This window comes from Lonchura striata, chromosome 2 (assembly GCF_046129695.1).
Source record: "Lonchura striata isolate bLonStr1 chromosome 2, bLonStr1.mat, whole genome shotgun sequence".
Classification (NCBI taxonomy): Eukaryota; Metazoa; Chordata; class Aves; order Passeriformes; family Estrildidae; genus Lonchura; species Lonchura striata.
The window spans coordinates 85776647-85804202 of record NC_134604.1 but is presented as its reverse complement, the minus strand read 5'-3'; the positions used below and the strand labels follow the sequence as shown (position 1 = coordinate 85804202).

Here is a 27556-nt window from a genome sequence, read left to right as displayed (position 1 = left end):
AACTACAGCGTTCTTACAGGGCAAAATGAATTTCCAGAGAATAAGATATGAACAGCACAATTAAGTAGTTGCATCATAATGATTTGACTTTAAAAGACAAAACAATTAAAATACTAGTTTTAATTTAATTTGCAGACCTGGTTTATACAGTTTACTTGGCTGTCCTGAAATATCAGTATTTTGAAGGATTTTTAAAATCACACATCTTCTGTAACTGTGTATGAGAAAAAATCACACTAAATGAGAGTCCTCTGGGACTGTGTAGACTGTCAGATGACATTGACAAAATGAATCACAGTTTCTTTCTAGTTCTGACTAAATTTCAAGGTACTGTACACTAGATAAGACCTATTTGTGTTATCATGGCTGTTTCATGATTTTTCTTATCCCTAAGATCACACTAATATTTAATTTAGTATTATTTTATATTTAATTTTATTTTTTGCCATCACCTTTCTTCTCACAATTTAATTCAGCAAAAACAGGACAAAAGGTGAAAATCTCCAAAGGAGTGGTATCTTCCTTACACTCTGCTGGGTATATTTTGGCTGTATTTTTAAATGGGAAATATATTTCCTTTTAAGTTTTTCTAATTCTCTTTCTTGGTAAAAAATCCAAAGGGCTCACTTTTCCCAAGTAGGTGCTTGTAGAAGATATTAAAATAAACTCTAAAACAGTATGCAAGAGAAGGTGTAAAAATGCATTGCAACAAGCAGTAGATGTATATAAGGACTAAGACACTTTTTAATAAGTTGACACATCCTAGGATTTCTCAGGTACTGAGACACACTTGTTATAACCTCCCTGCACAAAAGTCTGAGTTGTCTTGCAGACATACAGCTATCTTGCAGTGTGAGGAGAACACAGCTATGCTATGTCTGCTTCCTTGTCCTCCACCACATCTCAGCCTATTCCAATGTCAAAACAAACCCGTTAGTTTCATTTGTGCTTCTAACATAGTACTTCTCAGCAGACTGTGAGAAGTGTCACGATTTTTTTCTTTTTTTTTATTCTATTTTTATTATGGTGAGGAACACAGAGAGAAAGATATGTTATCCAATTACATTTGCATGTTTACTTAGGCTCAAAATACCCACTTGATTTTCACTTTTTTTTTTTCTTCCAGCTCCACATGCTTCCACAGAATGTGGAAAGAAAATAAATCAGACAGTATTGCTGTCTTAGGCATCTAAATGCTCAATGCCTTCTGAGTACCTGCATGTGTACAAATCTGAAAGTTGTTTATAGTAAAGAGGTTTGTGTGGATCCTTAGGACTTGCAGTAAGGGAAGGGATCTATAAATATTTTCCACTCTGCTGAACTTTCATTTAGAAATAAAACCAGGTAGTTTAATGAGTTAATGAGAAAACAGCTTTCAGACCTGGATATACTGCAAAAGTCAGAGGGATTTGAGGACTGGCTATTATAAGTGTATGCGTTCAACTGAAAGGGGCATGAAGGGGCAAAGAGTAAAAAAAAATGCTATGAACAGTTTATGTCTGCATTAGGAAGAGAAGTATCTGAATTAATACTTAGATGATAGGGCTTGGTAAGTTCATAAGAGGTGGTAAGACCCAAGAAAAATGTTTGCAGCATATTTTTTTGAATTTATAGGTTTGGAGGGGAGCCCACAAAACCAGCCTTCTCTGAGCTCTCTGGAGCTTGGACTGCCTGCAGAGTGATACTGCAGAAGTTATGCAGGATTTAAGATGCATATACATTGAAAAGTGTATGATAAATAAGAAAAATATCCACTCACTTTTCTCCAGTGACCTGTCCTAGCTTCTGCTATCTGGAGTCAGAAAATGCATAAAGTTGATACCCAAGTTCATAGATCACTTTAAATTTTTGTTTTATAAGTTTGTGTGTTGACCCAAATGAATTATAGCATTCATGAAATCCCATTAAATAAAACTCTATAGCCAACTTGTGCACTGTGTGAGGGAGGCCTCTCTTCCCTTTTGAGCAAAACATCCAGCAATGTTGCAAAAAATGCAATTTGGGTCAGAGAACCACCCACTGGTAACTATGTTAAGGAGCATGCTCATCTGCTCAGGTCGTGAGGATGGAAACACTTCCCACTTTCCTGGTAGAGCTATTTGACATATACTCAGCTACTCTGTTTTCCCTTGCAATCAGCCTGCCCAAATACAAGGCAGGTTGTGGAAATAAGGTATCCTCCTCATTCTCTGTCTCTTACTGTCACATCTGCTCCTATCACTGCAACTGATCTGCGCTAGCATTAGAGGAGGCTGAGATAATACATACATCCTATACCTATTCATCCTCTCTTTTGGGGATGAGAGAAGTGCCTCTGTGCCTCTTACACAGTGCTAAATGCAGTAATCACAGGTGGAACACGTGCAGAAGACTACAAGGCAAGTACCCTCATCCTGCTATTCCCTGTGACTGGAAATGTGGCCAAACCAAGACTTGCTAGAAGGTGTAAGGAGCAGTGTAAGGTCTATTGCAAAGGGCCACATTTCTACTTGCTTTACTGTTTTGCTGTCTGAATAAGCTGAGTGAGTGAAATGTGTGGGTGGCTGGGCTAAGGGTCACCACCACACCATGCAAATAGCTACACCAGTCGTACTGGCTTATGTAGCCACTCCATAAAAGAAGTATACCCAAGCAATTCAGGAGAGAGGGGAGTAAGATGAACCTTTATTTTCTAAATAATGCATAGCTGAGCTTTTTTTTCTCCTTTAATTATTTAGCTAATTGTTTCTTTAATCATATTGCTTAGAGAGATTTGATAAGTTCAATTTTCTGAGAAGGTGGATGTGTAAACTCATCACAGATCTCAGAACAAGTGTAAGTTCACACTCAAGCTGAGAGAGCCCTTATAAGACAAAACTGGCACTCCTCAGCACAACTTGCTCCTTTTCCTTTATTTGTGCTGACTATCCAGAGGCAGTCTGAACAATTTGACCTACAGGAAGGGGCTGTTTCATGCCCTCATGGGAGTGCTTTCCACTGGATGAGCAACATTACCTGCATGCCTTCTTGACCAGAAATCCCCACACCAACATCTGCCACTTGGATCATGCTGACATCATTTGCACCATCACCTAAAGATGACAAAATGCAGTTTTGCTATCACTAACAGAGCAACAGCAGCTGGCAGCAACAAAACAAAGTTACAGTTGCACAATAACAGTTGTTATCGAGTGTTGGTTGAGTATAGTAAGAGAGACATTTACTAAGTGTTGATTTGGTGTAGTAAGGGAGATGTACAGTAGGAGAAGATACAACTTTAGAATATAAGGTTCAAAGCTTGCAAAGTTTCCAAGACATTCTGATCTTTTTAGACCGTTTTATCATAGGAAAGTGAAAAAAAAAACCAAATTAATCTATTTTTAATAATACCTAAAATTCAGGTATGAGGCTTGAACTGCACCAACAGTAAACAGTAAAAAGATGAGAAGCATCCCAAACACTTCTGCTTCCTGATTAAGAATCTGCCTGAGACCACGTATGACTAAGAATTAAATGTGCAAGAAGGCCTAAAGCCAATGAAAATGTCTACTGTAAAAATACTAAAAAAAGTTAAAAACTAGATGAATGAAAGAAAAAGCCAGGAGAGTAGGGTTGATCAGTCCAAGATCTTCAATACACCCAAGACTGGTAGATTTAATTGGAATGGTTGCAGAGCCACCACCCCCTGCTCTGCTTCCAATCATGATCCCACAAGTGGTATGTGCTGTAGACAGGATACCAGAATGAGATACGTATCTAGTTCTTAACCTCTTAAATTTACAGCCAGTGTGCTCATGGAAAATGATACTGTATTAGCTTATGACAAGACACTTGGTTTTAAACTTCAGTGGCTGAGGTGCATGCTACATGTCACCAGGTTCCCTTCTGCTGGCATGTGTAAGGGTGGTATCCACTCCCCAGACAAAGCTGATGTCTTTGTGACTGTGTGATACAGAATCACAGAATCACAAGGTTGGAAGAGACCTTCAAGATCATCAAGTCCAATCTGTGCCCTAACACCTCAACTAAACCATGGCACCAAGTGCCATATCCAATCTTTTTTTTAATATATCCAGGGATGATGACTTTACCACCCCCCCCAGGCAGACAATTCCAATACTTTATCACTCTTTCTGTAAAACATGTTTTCCTAACATCCAACCTTTATTTCACTTGGTGCAGCTTAAGACTGTATCCTCTGATTCTGTCAGCTGCTGCTTGGAGAAAGACCCCCACCTGACTACAAGGAAGTAGTCCTTTCTTTCAGGAAGTTGTAGAGAGTGATAAGGCCACCCCTGAGTCTCGTTTTCTCCAGGCTACAACCCAAGTTGGTTAAAAGGGAACTCATGTTGGTTAAAAGGGAGGATACATACAGCTAGGCTTTAAGCCAGAACAGGAGCTTAAGCTCAACTCATAGGCTCAAGATGCTCAGAAAGAATGAACATACAAGCTGCCCAGTCTCCACTAGTGTTTCTAAGCATTCTGGATAATTCAAGTTAACGAGCCAGATGTTTTTTACAACATATGCAAATTATTATGTCCACAGTCAGACAAAGATGTAAATTCAGTAGGAAGGAGGCATATTTGAACAAGATATATTAAGCATGAAGATTGTGATACAGCACATACTTGATGATGTTGATGTCACACAAGTCTGGCAATTATTATATGTACTTAGGGTTTCTCATGGGCAGGTCCTACCCATATGTGTTCCAGCTATAATTAACCAATACAGATAGATGAAAACAAGTGTATTTGTGACAGTACACTGAAATAAGATCTTCTAATGAAACATTAACCTAAATGTGAGATAGGGAAAGAAGAGCTGGTTGACTTGTGTAAAAATCATAGAAACATGGAAGATTCTGTCAATCTTGAGATGGACTGCCAAAGTCTTCCCTTTGCCAGCTGAGTGATTAGGTGGGAAGAAGTGTAAGTCTTGTAAATCCACTCTCACAAGGCCAAGTCATAGCCTGTGCTGTATGGCTGACTTGAGATGATAAACACAGAACCTTGAAATTAAGCATGATCGGATGAAACAGCACTGAGCACAATTTTTTGGGGTGTAATATATTGATTGCAAAATGATGTTTTGAACAGTGTAAGATAACCCAGTTCTTCACAGCAGTGTTTAGACATGTCAAAACCTCTTAGCATAACTGGGTCCTGATTACCTATCTTCTGTAGGAAGAAATCCCAAATACCACTGCGGAGTTCTATCCTGGTTTTGAATAAGTATGTTAGAATAAATATGTTAGAATAATATGTCCAGCATGTTTTCAGACAAAACTGGAAGGCTGCTTCATTTGTGAGGCAGCTGGGAGGGTCCTGTTGCATGTCAAAAATATCAAAATTTTCAAGACACAGTATACATCAAGGCAGACTAGTATAAACTAGTATTTTAGTATAAACTAGTATTACTAGTATAAACAAGTATTTTAGTATAAACTAAAATAGGAGGTATTTACCTATTGCCAAGGTCATTGCTTTGAGTTTGTCTCTGACTAGTTTCACTACCATGCTCTTTTGGAGTGGGGTAGAGCGACAACACAGGACTGAACGGCATCGCTTGGCTAATTCAAGAAATTTATCTTCTAGTGCAGGTTCCAGGGCATAAGCTAGAGTCCTTCCATCAATAACTAGGCCCAAGCTGGAAAGCACAGAGGAAGAGGGTGGATAGAAAGGGGTGAACCCAACAGTCATGTTTCCAGTAGCTCCGTCTATTGTGTTGTTTGAAAATTTAGACTCTACGCATTGCAGACACTGTTCCAGCAAGACAGCACATGTCTCCTGAAAAGAAATTCAAAATAAAAATGCTTGAGAGAAAAGAACATATACTCAAAGGCTTGTGTTTTCTGTATGTTTAGGAAAAATTAAATATGGGGAATGTATTATTCGCTGTGCTGTTAAAGTTTTAATTTCTAATAATCTTCTAGTTGTTCTGAACACACTTAATTCTTGCAGAAGGTATGACAACAGTAAAGAGTAGAAAGGCTTAAAATCTAACTCTTCTTTAACACACACTTTTGTATGCTACATTTCTTTTAGCTCCTTCTCAGAATAACAGTGCTGAGAAATGATATATAATTGGTACCAAGTTAAGAATGGTGATGAACACCATTATGGTGATGAATACCATGTATACGCCCACAACTCAGATCAAAGAGTTATGCATTGTTAAAGGCCAATTAAAGGTTATTTAAGCTGAAATCTCTCTCCTAGCCATACTCAACTAGAAGATGTTATTGAGAATATATGAACATATAAAAGAAATGCTATTGGTCTTACAGAAAAGTATGACTAAAAAGAAAAACCATGGAAAATTAATTTACCAGTTCAGTTGATACACCCAATAATGGAAAATGCTGTTATCTTTTCTTCCTTTTTGAAAGACATTGGAGCTGAATACTGATGGCCTACCTCTCCTTTGCTGATATGAAGTCCAATTTTATCACCCCATAAAAGGGCTACAGCACTATCAGTCTGGTTCCTTGTATGTTAGACCATATCAGTTAGCTCTCTGTGACTGTTGCAACAAGTTGAGAGTTGAGCACAGGAAAGATCAGTAATTCAGAAGGATTAGAAAAGGTCTATTAGGAAGCAAGGCATTACTGTGGATGTGGTTTTCTGCCTCTCACTGTTAGCATCAAAATTTAAATATTGCTTCTATTTCCAGAGAAAAAGCCACCTGAGAAAACATGAATGACTGAGTTATCTAAATACTACATTTCAGTGTCATAAAATAAAGCAGAAATTCTCAACAGGTTATCAGTTACTTTCTTTCTCAACATGCACTTAACAGGTTGCTTTTAGACCCATAATAACAGGTTGCTTTTTAGACCCATTAGTGCCAATACACAGAAATAGGGATGTTTTGAGAATGCATACCGAAGAAAGTGATTTATGCTGCTATGGCATATTTTCATTCATGGTGGAGTTCACTACACAGAGTTACATGTTTACAGTAATGTTATGATACATGATGCTATGGTTTAGAACCACAATTCACTGAAAAATATTCAAAGATATGTCCTACCTGAAAATTATAGATGAAGCAGGAAAAGAAGCAAAAAAAAAAAAAAAAAAAAGAAAAAAGAAAAAAGAAAAAAAAGAGGAAAAAAGCCATCAAACTTTTAATTGTACAAGTTGTAAATAAAGCAAAACTAGTTAATTAGTCAACTTGTATATTGGATCTACTTACTGGTGATTCAGCATTCAAAGTGATGATTTCTTCATCGTGATCTAGTAGCTTGCAGGCATATGCAATATTAACTGCTGTTTCTTGCTTGTCTCCAGTAAGAACCCAAATCTGCAACCCAGCTTTGCGCAAGCTTGCAATGGTTTCTGGAACACCATCCTGCAAACGGTCCTCTATGCCAGTTGCACCTAAGCACATAAAAACCCAAAATATTCCATAGTAATGAACATCTAGGATTGCACTTAAATTTTAAACTTAGATTACAAAGCAAAACAAAAAACCCCAAAAACCAAAACAACCAGACCAGCAGCCACTTTTACTGGGAGACAGTAAACTACCAATGGTTGCAAGATTTGGGCAGCATTTTGGAGGTGTTGAGGAGGAAGAAAGGAAAGTGGCTGTGGTAAACAGTTGCATTAACAATAAACAACAAATCCAGAATTCAAAATGTCAAAAGCAACCAGATGCCACTCCCCAGAGGTTCACAAGGCTTATTGTCCCTATGCTTTATATCTATGTCATTTCTGCTGAATGTTGTTAGAGGAGTTATTGGTTCTTGGAGATCATTTCAGTCCCTAAAGGTCTTAGCTGCCTTTTCTCAGCAAGAAGAGAGTGGGTCACTAGAAATTCATCTTTTGAAGGAGACTAACAGCAGGACTGCAGCTTGGCAACAGCAGATTAGACTGCAAACATAAACCTTTTAGTGCCTTGCTGCTGCTCTTTGCTCTGGCAGAAAGACGCTGGAGACCGAATGTGATGCAGCAGAGAATAAATCACAAATCTTTTGACCATGATGTGAGAGTAAAATGTGTATTTTCATGCTTTCAATGCATCTTTCTACCTGTTATAAGTGACTGGGCATCTGTTTCATGCTTACATAAATCAATTGACTGAGACAAGATTTTCATATATATGAAAAGTGGCAAAAAGCCATTCAGGACCAAGCTCAGTGTCACCACTGGTACATCAGTGCTCCACTGAGTGTCAGAGAGACTTCAGTGTGAGGAAATGCAAGCCCTGCCACTAGCAAATGAGGAAGTGACAGACAAGCAAATTACCTGAATAACAAAACAAACTTTTCTCAGCTATTTATTTCTTCTATGGTACTTCCTTGAAAAAAAATATTAACAACAGAAGTCTCCTTAAATCTGAGCACCAGTAATTTACATGAAAACACATTTTTAGGGCAATGTTGGGAAAGCTATTGCTATCCAAATAAAGAAAAGTATATTCCAGACTGAATTTTTATTCTCACAACCTAATGATGACTGATCATTCCAAGCTACAAGCTACAGTATGGGGTTCTTGGGGAATGACTGAACTGATAATTAACTACTGGCCAGAGCTTATTTGTCTGGCAGCTCAATTTCACTTCTTTTTTCCTTTTCTTTTTTTTTTTTTTATTTTCAGCTCAGACTGCAGCCAGAGCCAACAGGTGGGATCTTGATTATTCTGGTCCGAATTAGACAACTTATGCCCCCCTTTAAGTCAGGGAAGAGAACGAGACATTTCAAGGGCACGATTCATCTAATCCTAAAGCATATATCTAAGTCAGACCAAATGAACTACACTTTTTTTGTCTCCCCATTGGTTATATGTTGAGCATTACAGATCTGTAGTAGACACATTAGAAGCTGGGTGAGGTGGATGTGTCTCCCAGAGACAGGCATACTGATAATTACTGAAGGTCTTTCAACATCTCAACTCAAGAATATGATTTAGCTCTTGCAATACTTTTACATACACTGATTTTAACTGCAACCCCTTGCCACAGAATACACAGGCCTCAAGTGCATGTGCTGAACCTGATGTATATTAAAGTTGATGCCTCTTACAGATGCAGTTTGTGAGCTTTGCTCTGTGTGTGTGTCTCTGGTACCCCTGAAGTCAGAGAAGTCTCTGACATGTTGAAGCAGCACTGAACTAATGAAATTATGTAGACAGCTTGGGCCAAGTCCTCCTCTTCTTTAGAGCAGCAGTTCAGATTTAGATATTGTGTCAAATTCATCCCTGCTATTACTCCACTTATTTCACTAGTGATAAAATGTTGGCAGGAGCAAGGAAAACAGGGTATGTCTTTTATGTTAATTATATCCTATTCCTTTGTGGTGCTGCACATGACAGCCATGATAAAGTCCCACAAAAGCCACTTTCTATACTGTCAGAAACAATTTAAGGGAAAGGATGGATTTCATAGCCAAGCTTTCAGAATTTTTATCACATTTTAATTTCATGTCCAGCTCTCATTTCATTACCTAGCAGATGCAGATTCTTCTCTATCCGCAGTGCTGACTGAAACAGAAGTTCTTCACGATTTTCAATTGAGGATTCTGCTTCTAAATGAGTTTTTAACCAACAGCCATATTCTTCCTTGCTGAGAACCTATTACAAAGAGTATGTGAGGGCACAGTCAATATGATGCAAAGGCATTCATACTTTACTGAATAAAATGAAAAAGAAGTTGTGAATCAAGAACAATAAAATAATAAATATCTTCAGTAATCTTTTTAAGGACTCTCCTTAAATACAAATTAAAAGCCTGCATTTACTTACTCTTTTTGCAATACAGAGGGTCCGCAGCCCATCTACAGCATAAAGATTAAGGTAATTCTGGGTTTTGCTTCGGATTTTTTTTTGATGTTTGCCCCGAGGGTCATCTAGATAAGAATAAAACCATAAATTACTTGTTGAAAAATAACAGCAGATGAATTGCCTCAGATAATAAAAACTTGTATACAGTGCTCACTGTACCAGCACTTTATAACTAACACTTTTAAAGAGGTGTTGATATTTCCTGGGAAACTCAAGTAAAACATTCAATTTTTTTTTAAAAAAAGTCTTTTTTGTTCTTTTTTCTGTCTTCCTTCTTCAAAAAAGTCATTGTGAATGTACGTGAGAAAGACCTTTTTTTTAACTCAAGTATTTATTTCACCTGAGTATTTTAAGTATCGTGATAATCTTCACAGCAAACAATACTGTCAGAAAGAGAAGTATGATTTCAAATACACTACGAGCAAATGTTTTTCTGCTTCTCCACAGCTCCTCATGTGCAGAAAAACAACACTTAAAAATAGCACTCAGTCTTCCACCAAGGCTATTATCTCAAAAGAAGTGGAAACAGTGCTCTGTTTTGTATATCTAAGGGCATGAAGGTCCTTTTGTCTGTTACTGCTGTACTGCTACTTCCTATCACCCTGAATCAACGCAAGAAGTTCTTGGTGTGACTGTGCTTTCATTTAGAGGAGAATTTGCACTTGCAGACTTCACAGCTAGCTTCTACCTTGGATGCCTCAGCAAAACTTAGCTTTAAGTGGAACCTTCACTTAAAGCCATGTGTAACTACTCAAAATGAGGACTGAGCATCTGTTTCTTTTCTCTCTTTAGCTGGGACTGGTGCAGTGTGCTCACTCTGTGATCAACACAGAGTACTAAATATGATGGCAGCACATTTTGTTCCATCTTATTACATGAAATGATGTCTCCAAAAATTAAAAACAAGTGATAATTCATCTTTTTTATCATCTAGGATTGAGACAAGTTCATGAAAAAGGTACTGTAGTAGCAATCAATAATATGAATTTCAAGGTTAGCACTTAAGTAAACATACAAGGGGTTAAATTTTGAGATTGGAGCCATTGAGTGAGAATGACTGGTACATTCTGGCAGGTTTTCCTACTCCCTGATGTGATACACTTTTTTTTACTAAGGTCTGAATATTTTCAGCGGATGTTGAATGATATAATTCTGTATACTAGAGCTTCTCCTAAGTTCAATATTTGAGTTACTGGTACTTGCACAGTGACCAGTCACTGAGTCAGGCGACCACTCCTCACCCAAAGTCTGGGCACCTCGAGAGACCTACTACATACAGCACTGAATGAATGTGCTCACCTCTCATACTGAGAGCCTATGGGCACTATGCCATTTTATTAAGCACTTAATACAGGTATATAAATTAGATTGCATAAGTACTTACTGCTTATACTTTTCAGTGCCCATTTACCCAGTATGCACTCATACTGAATTTGATCTTGCTATATGTTGACTGCATACATATATCTGTCTGTCTATAAAGTTACATAGCATTCAGCACTTTCATATTTATACAGCAGCAGAATGTATACTTGGATCTTCAGATGCTCCAGCAAAAACACATACATGTACTGATTTTGTAGAAATAAGGGAACTGTGAGTTTGGAATCCAAATATTCTGGGTTTTGTTCCATTTATCTCAACCATGTATCAGAACATTTAACTCACAGCTATTTTCTCACCTTTAAAGACTTTTCTGTCCTCCCTAGGTCTGCAAAGGTGGGAGTATATGTACACAGTTGTTCCTAAGGGACTCTGTGAATATTGTGGTATTTTCTGCATATGTTCATTTCACTTCCATCTGATTAAGGTCATGTGGTGAATACTGACTGGTAGGAATATTCTCATGGGCCTGTCCATCTACCTATTAATACTATGTATGCTATCACTGTTGATTGTCCCAAAGGGACAATACAGATATATTATTTCAGAAGGACATCCCTACAAGTATTATTTGCAATTGGAAAGCCCTTTCTTACACTATATATGGAAATATGCATATAAGCAACCAGTAGCCTAACACCGTTTCATTTTGCTACTTTTCCATTTGTGCAGTATAACCTTTTTAGCACATGTGACTTTGCTGTAAAACATAAGAATTTTTTTTCTGGGAGAAGTACTGCAGCCTTCTTCGAGGCTTCTTGTATTAGCTAGCTTTTTTTAAATTTTAGAACAATAAAGTAGGAAAGCATTCTCCCCAATTTATTGTGCTACATTAACATTCTAGAGAAAAATGCCGTATTTTTTTGCATACCCCAAATCATCTTATGGGAGTGGCTATTTCAGTGGCTCACTGACTTCAAGTAGGTGCAAACTTCAATAGATGCTTAAACACATCAAAAGCTGTTTCTATCCCTTTAAGGTTAAGTGGTGTTAATCACTTCAGATCTGTCTGAACACCACAAGTTCTAATGCAGTGATCATAAGGTCAAATGCTCATGACTACTTCAATGAACAAAGACAGCAACTCTTTACAAGTAGAGATGTTTATACTATTTTCTGTGCAAGTTCTCATTTCCAGCATACCAATGACAGCTAAAGCCCTTTACAGCTGTTCATGTGCCTCATCAGTCCTACCCTGAGATTTATCTTGTGCTCAAAAGTTAGAAGGAGGGAAGGAATCTCTTGCAGACAAAACCCAGTTGTGAAGATTTTTTTAAGCTGGGATGCAGTGTCTGCTCTGAGCAGTGTGACCACATGCCCCATGTCACCGAAAACCAGCAAGGAAGTCTCCTCCAGAAGAATGATAGAGAGCTAGTGGCCTTCTGCTTCTTCATTTCCTTCCATAATCTCAAGCTGCAGAAAGCCAATACAGTCATTGTTTTCTCAATGATTTATGTTCACAGCTCCTGTACGAGCTGGGTATTGACTCAAACAGTATCTTTCTTATTTATGAACATGGTGACTGTTGAGATAAAGTAAAAACAATACACTCTTGGGAATAATTTCAAGTCTTTTGGAAATATCTGTTTGCTATCAGAATACACTAGGTTCCACAGTCTTAACTAGACATATAGGCAGAGCAAATTGAGTAAATTCATAGTCTTTTTAAATTTTGAGGCTCATGACAATTTATACTTTTCTATAAGACACAAGGAAGCTAAAACATAATACTTCTGCTTCTAATTTCAGGCTGTTTCTCTCATCATATTCTAAAATACTCTTCCTTCCAAACAGGAATCTTTGTTTCATGCCATGTAGTGTTTGAGCTGGGAGTTTACAGACATGGTGCTGCCTTGGTCCTTCAGTCTAAAGGCACAAGTCTCAAGACACACGCTTGACCAGTGCACAGTTCACACGTCCCTGAAGCACTAAGACAGCAGAGACCAAGTTGTGGGATTCAGCATCATGTCCATTCACTTTTTAGTAATTTCCTTAAATGATAAGTGTCTGAATTCTTGTAGCATTACATCTCCTCTAACACACATGTTCCACCATCTCCAGTGAACTGGATAAAACTAACAACAGATCCCACAATATAGATAACAGCCATGGCATAAATCTTTTGAGGCTCCCTCTACATCCACTGACATTAGGATACTGCAAGCAGAGACAGCTAATTCAGTTCCAGGCGTGAAAGATACTCAAGAGCAATGTCAAATGCTTTTCAGACAGATCTGCTGAAACATACAAATTACTGAAGCCAGCAGGGGCTTAACAGGACTAGAAAAAACAAGGGAGACTGCTTATGGTGTTCTAGTGGCTGCACTTCACATTGCTTGCAAAAGAAAAGCACACCAGAACTCATGGTTCAATATGGGCTAAAGAAACCTCAAACGAACAAAAAACCCAAATCAAAACAAAAAACTTCCTACACAAAATACACAAAGAACCGCTTTCAATTTGGTTGCCTGTAATGTTGGTGGATTTGCCCAGCTACAGACACTGCTCATTCCCACAGTGACCTTCAGGAACTGTGCTTTTTCTTCTCTGACATATATCACCTTTGATTACGTCGCCGTTTTTTAGTTTTCTAACTGGCCTTACTGTTTTAAACTAGGTGGGTCCTAGACCTGCCTGAAATTTTCCTGAAAATTTCTTAATCCATTGAGTCTATGGACATTGCAGTTTTGAACATAGTCTGTTATATGGTGGCAAAAAATTTAAGACTTGGCATAAAATATTTTTTCTTTTCTAAATGCTCACTTCTCATTGTAAGAACTCATTTCCAGTCATTATTTTCTTGGCATTAGAAATTTTCAGTGCTAAAAATTCTCTATTAGTAGTTTGGAAGGAAAGAAGTTTCCATAGATACTTTTCATAGATACTTTACGTGCCTTCTGTGGTATCAGATCTTTGCTAGAAAATTATTTGTGAATACTTTGTTGTTGGTTAAGGACAAGTTGTTCTTAATTTTTTTGGCTCAGCTTTGATTTATATGGCTGAAACCAGAAAATTAATGCCAACATTTTTTTCTGTGTTTCGTTAAACTAAAATTACACAGTATAAGCCTTTCACAATTGTTTACTCCAACTAATGTCCAAGTAACCACAAAGTCAATGCTTTAGTGAAACATGGGAAGTACCTCTAGCACTCTGGGGCTCTGTCCATTCATATTGGGGTAATCTTTAAACACTGCATGAAATTCAGTGTTGAAAATACAGTAAATTAGATCCAAACTGATTAATGCAAACTAAAACCCATGAGCCTCCTCTAACTTACGAAAACTTGCAGGATTCTTCTTGAAATCAACTAATTACAATTAGCTATTTAAAATTGTCCCTGCTTCCTAGGACATTTGGGTGCTGGATAATTCTCCATGCTTTAGGGAAATTCCATGTTCACAGCTACATGTCTATTGCTTGCTAGTCAATGATGGATTTGAAGCCAAGATTTCTTGTTGGAACAGCATCTCTCCGCCTTGCCACACCTTTCTGTTTTGATGGCTGATTGATTCACATTGCCCTTAGCATCATAGTTAAACACAAAAAAAATGTGCTGCTTAATGCAACCTATTTCAGCAAAAGGATATAAGGACTTACAAATGAAACAGAGGGAAGCAGCAATAAAAAGTACTTCAGTTTAATATAAAATACTCAAGTGTCCAAGCACTGACAGTCAGGTTTTTCTAAAGAAATGTGAATTGTGTTGGCTGCATTGTAAAAACTTCCTTTAAAATAAAGCCTGCTGGAAGAAGATCTTCTACAGAAGAGACCTTCACTCATTCTTGTGAGGTAAAGAACCAGTAATTTGTTACAGAAAATTTACAATAATTACAAAGTATTATAAAAGAAGGGTAATGATTGCCATTCTACAAAATGAAAAGCAGGCAAGTCTACTTGCTAGACAAGGCAGTAAGATATGGTGAGATCTTCAGCAACTAACTGCTTCCCAACCCCCCAAAAGTAAGGAAGAGGTGTACCTGAAGAGCAGGGGAGAAGAAGATCCATAACAACTGAATCTGCTCCTTTAGTGTAAACATTTATTTCATCTGTGAGAGGATGCCTGACCACTACTGACATCCTCTTCCTGACGGAATCAAAGCCCAACGTATGTAATACTTCAAAGCTTAAGGTTCCCAGGTGAGGTAGCTCCACTGATACCTGGTCAGACAGCCTTCCAACCAGAGAACAGTTATATGCCCTCGCTGCATAGACAAGAGCAGCTTCATCTGGACTCTCTGCTTCATAACGGAGTTCTCCTTCCTCAGGTGCACTCCCCACAGCCGTCCTGCCTTGCTGGGAGCTGTAGCCATTGTTATTCATCTGTGCAGAGTATGCCAGCTTCTCTTCCAGTTTAAGTAAAGTGCTATCCGTAGATGTAGACGAAAGCGTGCTTAGACCAAATCTGTGCATTGATTTGCTTGTAGCTAGACTAGAGGAACTGCTGCTGTTGGATCCAGAGGTCAAGCGACTTGGAGTGAATCTTCGTATGAAGTCTTCAATGGTTTTTACTGGAGATTTTAGTTCAAATCGGTCTCTAACCTTGAGATGAAGAAAACACACCAATAAACAAATGCCAAAAAAAAGCTGTGCAAGAATTCTGACTCTGATAGGCAATCTAAGCATCTGCAACTGAAGAGTAAAATTTCTTTGAGGGCAAAAAGTAATGGTATTTGTATTTTGAGAAAGAAAAGTAAATGGACAACACTGACTCAAAAATAACAAAATAACTCATTAGAATTTCAGAATTATACCTGTGTATGAAAGCACATGTATTTGTATTAAAGCAGTTTTTTCTTCTTTCACTGCCTCAGATATGACTAATGGATAATCTATCAGTGTTGCACCACCACCATCAGCAGTGAATACTGAAAGCTACCATTAGTATGAACGTGTCATCCTTCGTGCATAATCACTGAAGGTGGTGAAAAAAGGTTAATGCAGTATTTTTCTATTGAGAAGGCTGGTATCTCGTAGAAGTGACGTTTAATTAGAATATGCCAATGTTGAAAATATTCTCAAAGACATGTTGCGATAAGTAATTTCCCCCGTTGCTTTCAGTATTGCTTCAGACTTATCATTCATCTCAGCTCACACAAATCTGTTCTAAAGATACAGTAGCAATACTAGTAATAGCATATTCATAGTAATATATATTATATTATTGTGTAAGTGCAGCATTCCTGAAACAGCAGAACCAAACATTTTCCAAATGTTTCCTTGGCACAAAACCACATAATTTTGCAGACTAGTTCACTTTTTATTCCAATCTGGAACAGAAGAAAAATGCAGAATTTTCTCCAGAATGGAAATTCCAGCTGCTGGCAAGCTTTAATATTACATTCCATTATAGTTTTTTCTTACAAATCATCTTGGGAATGTGTTCTTGAAATTCTCATTCATCAATGACATTAGTTAAAGGCCAATTTAAACACTAATGATCATTATTCCTCATAATGAGCTTAAGATGCATCTTTTACATAATTTGAAAGTTTTAAGTGATGTTTTTCAAATCTATTTCTCTTTTTAAACTTAAAAAAAAATATCTCACCCATTTCTTAATTTAATCCACATATATGAAATATTTATTCACTGACAGCTTATATCCCTTTCTGGTAAGTATTGCATATTTACACATTAGTTTCCACACATGCTTACATATGTATGCTTATTAAATGAATAAATTACAAGAAATCAGGAGAGTTTCAAAAGTATCTAGAATTTGTCAATGAAAGCCTATCTTACCATGGAAGCAAGTGAAATAGCTGACATGCTTCATTCAGCTAATGCATTATTAAATTCACTCAGTCACATAGTGGCTCTACAAGTCATCACAACTTGCTCTAGATGTTTCTCACTAGAACAGAAGGTTTTCATTTCCCTAGCTTACCAGATAATTTAGTATCAAGGCAAAAGAAGCCTGAACTCTCTTCTCCTTTTTCTTTAACGTACCTTCTGTCGGGGCTGATTCGGGGCAGTAACCACGACTGTGTTACATATAGTCAAAGCTATGAAGAAGTCGAAAACGTCGCACAGTTCTGGACTCAGATGGGATAACGGCTGTTCGTGGCTCCTCATGACCTCCAGATGCTTTGCACATTCATTCACCTTTTCTAACAACCTTGGGTCAGGTGTGATGTCCTTCTCCTAGTAACAAATACCAGTGATTAATATCTGTGCTTCTACGTTTCCAAAGCAGCAACATGCAATTAAAGCATCCAAAGCAATGTCAATATCAAGAGTTTTGGAGTGGCCTTAGACCACAGAGTAGAGGTGGAGATAACTGTAGCACACCCATTCTAGACAACAAACAGTTAACAATGAGCCTACTGGTAGAAATTATGTGAAATATTTATAGCAGCAATATTTATCTACTTTGGAGATAGTGGAAAGGAGGAGAGTTAGATCCTAATTTTCCTCCCTCTTTCCTGTTTATTTCAAGACATTTATTACCTAATACTAAAGTATGGTACACTGCAGAGACCAGAGGTGTGGAAAAAAATAGACAATGACATTTAAAATTTGGCTTTACATCAGCACAAGAAAATTAAACCATCTTCAGTTGTTACTTAGAGAACAACAACCATCCACACATTTGAAGTTAATTCATGAGGGTTTTTTACACTGAAACATTGAGCCCTTTCAACTGTATTTCATCAGCATTTTCCACTTATTTAATACTGGAGTAAACTCCAGTATTTTGTAACACAGAGGGAGGCAAGGATACAAAAGATTAAAAATAAACTGATCTAAGCCTCTTTTCTCAGTAGAATTTTATCTCTTGATGCTCAGCAGCTGATGAATACAAGCAACCAAAGAACTCCATGTATAAAAACTGCAGCTTGGAATTTTATCAAAAGACCTTACTCTTCTTGACTGAGATAAAGAAATTCCACCAGTGCAAACAGCATCTTTCTTTGTCTATATTTGTAATTTGCTTTAAGGATGAATTTGTGTCAATAGTGGAACAATGTAAAACCCCTGAATAGATACAACTTGGCTCCCCTCTCCTCTTATTACCATTTAGCTGATGCAAAACTTACAAAGTTACAACAGTATAAAATAAACCAAATGATGTTGTATAGTCACCAACATTTTGAAATGTAAAGATGTTTAGTTTTTGAAATACAACACATGCAGTCGACTGATAACCACTGAAAAACACTAAAACCTATGCTATGGTGTATGCTAACAGTGTCTAAAAATTGTAATAGATGGTGTCCACCCCAGAATTTGATAGTTTTAAAATCCTCTGACAAAAGAGAAAAGAATTTGCATATGCAAAACGATTTGAATTGTTGACCTCAATGCTATTCTTAGCTTCTGTACATAAAAGGAAGACATATTTTTTTTTACAAAATCAAATTATAACTAAAACAAATGTTTCAGATTGCCTTTACCTTCAGCTTGTTTGCACAGACAAAGCATTTAGATAAGCTCTATGCCAACACTTCATTGTTTTTGTACAAACAGCTGTGACTACAGAAGTAAAAACACCAAGATAAAATCTGTAAAGAGTCACATAATGTGCTGCAGATTTCTTTACCTTTTCCTTTTCAGGACATGGTTCTATTACAAGGTACAGGACACTGTGCATTTAGTTCTCCTGACTTACCATTGGGCTACTGAATGCAGTGTGCTTCGAGAGTATGCTTGCTCTTTTTGCTTCAGCTCTGCTACCTGTGCGCCGGTGGGTTTTGGTGTTTTGGCTGCGGTGCATCACTTTGATGCTCTGATGGCTGCAGATACTGTCACGCTGGGACAGAGTTCCTCCTTTTGGGGCTGCCTCTTCTTCTTCTGAATCAGGTTCTTGGTACATTGCTAAGCGTTTGGCTATCAAGTAAAAACAAAGAGGGACAAATGTTATTTAGAAAGAGGGAGAGGGACATGGTGACTTTTCTACAGGTGATCTGATTTTAATATTATGCTGTGTTTTCTCAGTAATAATTAATTATTCCATTACCAGGAGATAAAGTGTAGTCTTAATTGAATGGTAGTATCTAATGGAAGATGCAGATAACATAATTAGAAATGTAACACAATGCACTGCCTCCTTATCATCACATTCACTCTGAAAGGTAGTTAGACTCTGCAGTAATTCAATGCATCCCTAAAGACTATTCTGCAGCTCTGTCTGATGAAATCAACCAAATATTGTGGTCTTTACTTGAAATCTGAGTAGGAAACAAACAATCTATTTTTTTTTCCTGTCACTTCCAACACTAATTTCAAATAAAGTATTTTCCAGCAAAAATGTCACATCTACTGAGTACCAGCTACTGACACCTGAAATGTACACAGAGCAGCATGCCAACAGAGCACTACTGCCTTTGTTTTACACAGAGAGATGAGGTACAGACAGCATTAAAGCTGTCTTTAGGTCAGGGCCATTTGCTGCAGAGTGGAGATGTGAACCCAGATTCTTGACTATTAACTAATGTTAAAACCACTGTGGAGACTGTCCCTTCTTCTCTGCATGACAGGCAGGACAGTGCAGCATGCAGTATGAAAAGCAGGGGACCCTCACCTACTGCAAAACTTGTTCCTAACACCATCTGCTGCAGTGGCCAATTCCTGGCTTATACAGAATGAAAGAGTTTTTCCAAATGATATGTTTTAGATGAATACTTCCTCAGTGAAGAATCCAACAAGCCAATTAATGCTAGAAAACAATCCTGGCAGTTGGATATACAGAAATCAAAAAGGAAACAGAAAGCAGAAGTGTGAAACAGCTGTAGAATGCTGCCCCTCTAATGACAGGCTGTTTAGGTCTAACTCATGTACAACATATTTTTTCATTCCTAAAGACCATGGGCATTTAGTAATCTGGGTGATTCATTAGACAGGCAAATGCCACTCTAACAGGTATCGATTTGTTCCTTCATTATGTATTCATTGAAAAGCTTTTCATTATGCGTTTGAAATAATCCACATTATACAGCACAAGTTACATACTTGTGGCTCAGTTTGCCTCGGTTCTCCAGTGTAATCAATTAGATTTTCCTAATAGCAAATGATAAATCACTAGCATGTAAGTTAATTATTCAGGCCTTTAACAAACAAAAAACAAATTATTTCAAAATACTTCCTGAGAAAAATCTTGCATTGTATAGGGCGAGTTTGTCACATGATCACTTTTAATATAGCAAGCTTTACAAACAAATAAAAATCCACCCTCACTATCCACTGCAATTTCCAAACATGTTTTAGCTGTCAAAAAGCAGCTGGAGGAGTTGAAAGCAGACCACACACAGTACATGGTGATAGCTCTATCACTGCAGTATCATGTATCAGAGGTATTTTCAACTCTATTTGAAACACGTATAGGCTTTGTCTGAAATCCAGGAAATGGGAGTTTCTCAGTCCTGGCTGTGACTGCTCATCTGATCACTGCTCTAACTCTGTGCCCAAGTATGCAATGTCCTCCACTGCACTCTGACTCCTCCTGGCAAAAAATGCAGACCATGGATGTAGAAAGGACCACAGCACATTTGGAGACACAAAGGACACACTGCAGTTCACTTCTGTCCCACAGCTTGAATAGAGCCCTGCAGCCCAGGTCCTGAGGCTGATGTAGACTAATGGTGAATGACTGGGGAGTTTCCTTCATTAGCATAATTTGGTGGGATACATGTTCCTCTGTGTCATGTGGTGGGAAAGAGGTTGAGCAACATCACGTTCACTGCTGTGTAGGCAGCTGCTCCTTGTGCCACACAGCTTCCAAGAGAATAGCACAGCACTGTTGCCTTATCCTTTCAGTATCTGTCTAGTTCTCTGATTTGTGTTACAGAACCTACAGGACAGCTCAAAGAATTAGAGAGGTCACTGATCTTCTTGGTCCTTCTGTTGCATGGTAATGAGCTGCAAGTAAATGGAGTTCATATCACCTCCAAAGGCTGCTTCCTGCAATTTCATGCATGTGCTTTGAGCCAGTGCAGTTCTAGCCTCTCCCATCACTCTTGCCCACTAATTCCCACTTTCTCCTGCTCTGTAAGCTTCTGTGTATTTTCCCAGTGGAAATAAATAATTGTATAGTGTGAATTTAATTCAACTGATTATAGGTTTTTCTACATCAGAAGCAGTCTATGCTGAGGGCCCAAACTGTACTGCAGCACCTACTAAGCAGAGATCCAGGCACTGGATCAAGAGGAGAGCCAGACTGCTCACTGTTCCCCCAGGAATACTGGTTCCTTTTAAGGGAAACCCAGGGAGGGAGGGAGAAAAAGGAGGGAGGGAGATTAATTTGATGCCTCAAGAAGCTGAATGGAGCAGCACACTGAAGGGCTTTTGTCCTTCTCTCCACTGGGGAGGTATGATGGAGTGCAGAGTGCACACCCTGGGATGAGACCTGTGTGAGGGCAGTGCCCAGTCAGAAGGTGCAACCTCTGCCTTCATCATCTTCTGCAGGCTCCTTGCTACACACTGCTAACCCCACGCTGAAAAAACATTGCTCAAGGTGACACAGCAGTAAGGTTTTCCACACTTTACCAACATTTAAGATTTAAATCAATCATAGGAAAAACATTTTTGTGGCTCATTTTCTCTAGAGCCCTCAGCAGTAAAACCAGTCTCAAGCAGAGCTGGTGCCACATATAGACATGGCCACTCTCAGGAAAAGCATAAGAAAAGTTTGGATTTGCCATAGGGATAATATTTTCACCATAGATGCTGGATATTTGAATGCTAGGCTGACAGAAATCCGTGCCGCTTCTTCTCATAACAGGTAACATCCCTTGACAGGGAAAGGGATGTTAAAATTATGTCAGCCTTGCAAAATGTGCCACTCAGTAGGTCCAACTCCCTTCCAAGTAGAGGTTTTTTTCTTTAAGAATATATTTTCTTTAATAATCACACCTACTTTAGGTTTCTGTTCTGAAAATATGTCTTGAGATAAAAGACCTCAAAGATTAAAGGTCTTATATCTCAAGAACCGAATATAATTTTATAAAAATTTTATTCTCTATATAAAATCTCTACGGTTAAGCAGAGAATACTTAATTTCATGTACAATTCAGTTATGCCTGCATACCATATCTCTGGATTCCTCATTGATTTCTTCCTTCTTGCATTACATCTAAACATATTTTGTTTATTCAACACAGCAAAAGCTGTTTCCTAATGCAGCACTCAGTTTATTTATTAGCATTACACAGATCGCATGGTTCTTTTTAGTCTATATAATAATAGCTATCTCTTGCTCCCTATACAGGTTTTATTGTAACACATCGATTTAATTGTCCTTGCCCCTGAGAAAAAGGAGGAAAAGGGAAAGTAGAAACCAGACCAGAATCTCATTTAACCAAATCAAATGCAATTCTTTTGATACAAATGGTGTTATTTCAGTTTATACCAAGGGAAACCTGACAGCAGCAACAAAAAACAAGTCTGAGCACATTTCAATGTTTTATCAAGTGCAGTCTTACACATTATGCAGCAAGAATTAAGGAGTTCAAAGAAATACTGACACCCTGTTCAATCGTTATGCTATGGCTAAGGTTCACATTGCTTCAGCTGTGCAGTGCGTGCTTCTCTGGGAACATGCTGTTCTCTCCACCCACTCAGCTCCCTCCAATTGAGAACCTTTTCCTGTGAATATTATAACCTGAGAGACATTGTTGTGGGATACTTTTCAGTTTCAGCACTGAAAATTGATGGCCTTGATCTTTTTTTCTATCCAGTTTCGTATTAAGGGCAAAGACACAAACAACTTTGGTAACACAGCAATGCAATTTATGAAAGTCAAATTTCACTATCCTATACTTCACTTTATATTTATGGCACAAAGAAGAAACAACAGTTAGTACTTATTCCATTAACCCTTTTTATCTTTCATAAGACAGCAGGAAGCTATAAATAAAACTCCTGTAATAGCTGCCAAGTATTGAGAAGATAAATTCTTTATCTTCTTGAAGATAAATTATTTTATTTTAAAAATCCTTTTCTTTAATTTCATTTCAATTTTGTTTTTTTTTTTTCCTGTTTTATCTTCCATGCCATATATGCTCTGTGAAAAGAAGTCCATTCTGCAGGCTGACAGAGACACTGTTGCCACACAGCCAGATGTTCCACTAACTTGAAATAGGAGATTGGGAACCTGTAAAGAATTGCCCTTCAAGCAGCATAAAACTGCAGACCCCTTAAGCCAGAATACTTAAGCTGTCATTGTGTGGACACTATTTCACCATGGAAAAATTCCATTTTGCCTCAAACCAGTCAATAAGGCTGCTACTGAACTGTCACTAAGTAAATCTGTATGTACAGCACTTACAGCATCACACCACCTTATTTCCTTATTTTTTTTTTATAAATGCAAGTTTTTTTCACTTTGAAGTGCACTCTAGTGTCTACATAAAGATTGAGACAAGCAGCTAGAATGCTATAAATTTGTACAAGTTGGCTAACATAATCTTAATTTACTTTGCAAGAACTTGCCTATAAGATCAAAACCTTGAGGTAAGAAAGGACCAAGATTTCCCTTCCTCTAACCCTTTGACATCCCCATGGGCTTAATAACCTTGAGTTCTTTATTAAGAACCCTTTACTCAGAAACTGAGGTAATTCCTTTTTTCTTGAGATTTTTCAGAGAAATTGTCAGTGTAGGTATATGGTCTCTAGGGATGAGTTATTCTTTTATAGGATTTAAAATGGGGCACTCTCCATGTATTGAGTTCTACATCTGCTCATAGTGGCTCTCACCTTAGTTCCAGTTAGAAAGTTTCAAAAAACAGTAAGAAAGGTAAAGAGAAACTACAAAAAAGCTACACAGAATGCCTGAAGCACCCAGTTCTGCTAAGGATTTTCAGCTTTCCAGGAAAGGCTAGATGGACTATCCTGATTTCTGAAGCTCATCAGATTTTAAAAGTGGCAGATGAGAAATCCCTTTGAAAGCAACCACTGCATTTATGGAAAAGTTTTTCAATTTCCATGTCTTAAAAAAAAATTCTCTAATATGCCTGAACTATACAGGCTATGTTCTCATGACTGCACACAAAAAGAGTAAGAAAAATCCACTACATAACAGCCCCCTGAACTAGGAAAGATTTTTTTTTCCACACAATGTACTTTCCTGTAAAAATTAGTTGCTAGCCAACCTTCATCAAGAAAAACTGGACAGCAGAAAGAAACATTCTCTCTCATTAATTTAGTGATTAAGAAACTTTGTTAAACAAGAAAAAATCACTGAGGTTTTTATCATCTACCTTCACTTACATAAACTTCTCTTATTCTTATGTCATCTATAGTTTTTTTCAGTCATTGGAAGGAAGAGGGAGGAATTTAAAGAATAAAAAATTCAGATATTTCAGATTTGTGTGGTTGTATTCAATGTATGGAGATTCAATTTGTTTTGTCAACAGCTTCATACAATGGTTAGCTAAAGCTAGAAAAACAGAGATCATATCCCATAGGCAAGAGGGTGATTAATGCAGCATTTGGAAAACAACTACGACAAATGTCAGGCCAAGACCATCTGGTTGTAGCTGAATCATGTAAGGACTTTCAGAAGCACCGTGGGCTTTGGGGCACCTACTGTCTTTGGGATTAGCAGCAGACTTGGGGCATGGCCAGTTCTAAGAATTGTTAGGAGCTGTCTCCTAGCCTGAATGAAGAGTGCTGGTATGGCCATGCAATCTGACATATAGGGAAACAACACTTTTTCTCTTTTTTTTTTTTTTTTTTTTTTTTTTGTGCTAACATTCTTTTGAGCTAGAAGGTAGTACTGACTGGAAGAGTAATTCTGGGACTTAAGCAGAGTATAGTGCTAATTCTGTAAATACCCAGGACACTTATGAATGGAACAATCATTTTTCTACATGGAGTGGTGCATGATATACCCTGCTCCTGAATTAACACTCTGCCAAGTCAAAAAGAACCTTTGGAGAAGATAACAGTCATACAGACATGAGGTGGGAATTCTCTTTGTCTGTACAGAGAATTCTACACCACAGAGAAATAGGCATGTATTAAGAGCACTATCATAGATGTCTAAAAAAAATCTGATAAATTACATCCCACAAATATTTAATTTTCTCCAGTAACTGCAAACTTATCAGATTACTATCCTTCATGCAAATATCAGCAATTAGGTAACTAGTCAATATAGTCAATCCTTGTCAATATGGTCTCCACAGAACTAAATGTGCAGTGCAAATTCCCATAGTTTGATCCAAAAATCAGCGCATAATCCACCACCAAAATACTGTAAGTGACTTCAACAGTGATGAGTATTTCATAGCACTTCCATCATGGAACAATTATTACATATGCTACATTCCTGGATTTGCATTCTTCAGTGCAAAGCTCTTGCATAGCAGAACCTATGAGCAATATTTTGTACTACCTCCAGCTGATTCTGTCCCAAACTAGTGCAATTTACTGCCCTTTATTATTTATGTTTTTGTCACCTCTTGTCTAGACTAAAACAATGCAATACTCCTGGGCAAAGCGCCATCCACCAGTCATAAGAAATGTAGAGCTTATAAAGAATTCTGGAGGAAAATGTTTCTCCAGAACATCATGAAAACTTGCTTCCCATACCTAAAAATGTATTAAGTCTCACGCAGGGTTTCTTTTTTTATGTTAAAGCATGTAATAATTGCTTCAACCCTGCATAAGGTTTGCATAAACCTCTGTGACAAAAATCATAATTAGCATGTCCATGTCTGATGAACTCTCCCTCATAATCATAAAGCTCACCTTTCACGTGCGGCATTTATACAACTTTGTGATATGAATTTCTAAGGAAAAAAAGGATATTCCCATCACTCAAGAAAAAGACATGCCACCTCAAATATACCAAAGTGAACACAGCATAGCATACACCTTTAAAGTAGCCCCCAGCCTCCCAAAATTGGGTAATGCATGTATAGGGGAAAGATCAATCTATATGTCAGGGAACTCATGTGCAATTGTTTAATGCACTCCCTAAGTGCAAGGAACTCAGATATGACAATATCAAATGCAGTATAGTAACAAGTAGAAAAGGAAAGAATGGGATAATTTCTCATAACTCTGAATAAATTCTAGGGAGAAGAGCTTATAAAGTAGCATAGAGAAAATTTATGATGGCTATTCACAATCTGTTGGTTGAGTAATTAACAGATATGGAGTAGTCCTAGATTATGCAGAAAAAATGCTTTAGAAGAGAATAAAAGTTCAAAAGTTCAGAAATTTCAGATCTCAATTTGCCAGTGTAGACATAACTCTCCTGCTCTGTGTGTGTGCATGGTATAGCCCAAGAATATAGGGCCTCCAACTGACTTCAGTGGAAAACTTGCCAGAAAATCTTGCCATAGGAAAAAAAGTCTGCTACATCTTAGCCTTGTGCTTGTTCTGTGCTTGTTCTTGGATATGGTTGAATGGTGCGGTTATAACTAAAATTTCTCTCCTAAAATTTATGCCTGAGGCAAATATCTGCCATGACAAATTTGAAAGAATAGTTAAAAGTTTTGTACAGCTATACAAAACTGAAAACAGGATCTTATCATGGGCAGGGTCAAGCAACTGGAATGAAAGGCACTGCTACCCCACCATAGCAGAACAACAAACTTAAACCAAAGCACTTAGAGCAAGGTTATTTCCACCATTAGACATCTACTTTTACAGTGGAAAATGACCTTTTATTGGCAGCTTTTGCAGCCTGACCCTTGCACAATAATTTTAAATTAATTTCTTCATATAAAGTGTTACTCAAAGTTTGATTACAAGAAATATACCACTGTACATGGAAAAAGAAAAAAAACTTGGATATGTGAAGATGTAGTGTCATCTTTGAAACACATCAAAAAAGGCAAATGCATTTTACTTGATTTTCTAGCATATACGCCAGACTTAGATCACCACCTAAGTGAAAGATTTTAGAATTTTCTATTTCATTAAATCTTCAGCAAAACCTGAGGTGCAGAGCAGGGTGGCATCAGTTACAACATATGCGGGAAATTCAGATACTCTGGTATAAGACACAGAAAAGTGGTTGACAAATCTTTTACAAATAAGCACACAGCAAGGAAATGCTGTTGATGCACATCCTAAAACCAGAAAGCTGTGATAAACGTTTTATCATATCCAAACAATAAGGCTTCATCAGCAGAAAAGATAACAAATGGTTATAAAATCAAACTGCAGAATAGAGCTAACAAAATACTTGAAAGAAGAATAGTATTTATTGTGGTATTTATACTGATTATTGAGAACAAAATAAATAGAAATTATCACAATTTATATAAAGAATTATAGAGAAAGAACTATTTTCCTTAGAGGGAAAAAACCAAAAGAATAAAATCCTGTGAAATCATTCAGTGTTAATTTAAAATTTGTATTTGTCAGAAATTTTATACTGACTGCAGTTACAATGAAGCCCAAACAAAGCCATAGGTGAAAAGAATGACTGAAAAAAATCAATCAGTTT

At 37.5% G+C, this 27556-nt stretch overlaps 1 protein-coding gene across 1 annotated transcript in view; it reads right to left on the bottom strand.

Moving 5' to 3' along the window:
* Positions 1-27556, bottom strand: part of ATP10A (ATPase phospholipid transporting 10A (putative)) — a 110359-nt gene that overhangs the window by 10570 nt on the left and 72233 nt on the right. The window contains exons 8-15 of the mRNA XM_021546625.1: positions 18767-18984; positions 17104-17298; positions 15132-15693; positions 9731-9834; positions 9433-9559; positions 7181-7365; positions 5448-5769; positions 2995-3071 (exon numbers count right to left, since the gene is read on the bottom strand). Coding sequence (XP_021402300.1) covers positions 2995-3071; positions 5448-5769; positions 7181-7365; positions 9433-9559; positions 9731-9834; positions 15132-15693; positions 17104-17298; positions 18767-18984 — 1790 coding nt within the window. The remainder of the gene's footprint in view (positions 1-2994; positions 3072-5447; positions 5770-7180; positions 7366-9432; positions 9560-9730; positions 9835-15131; positions 15694-17103; positions 17299-18766; positions 18985-27556) is intronic.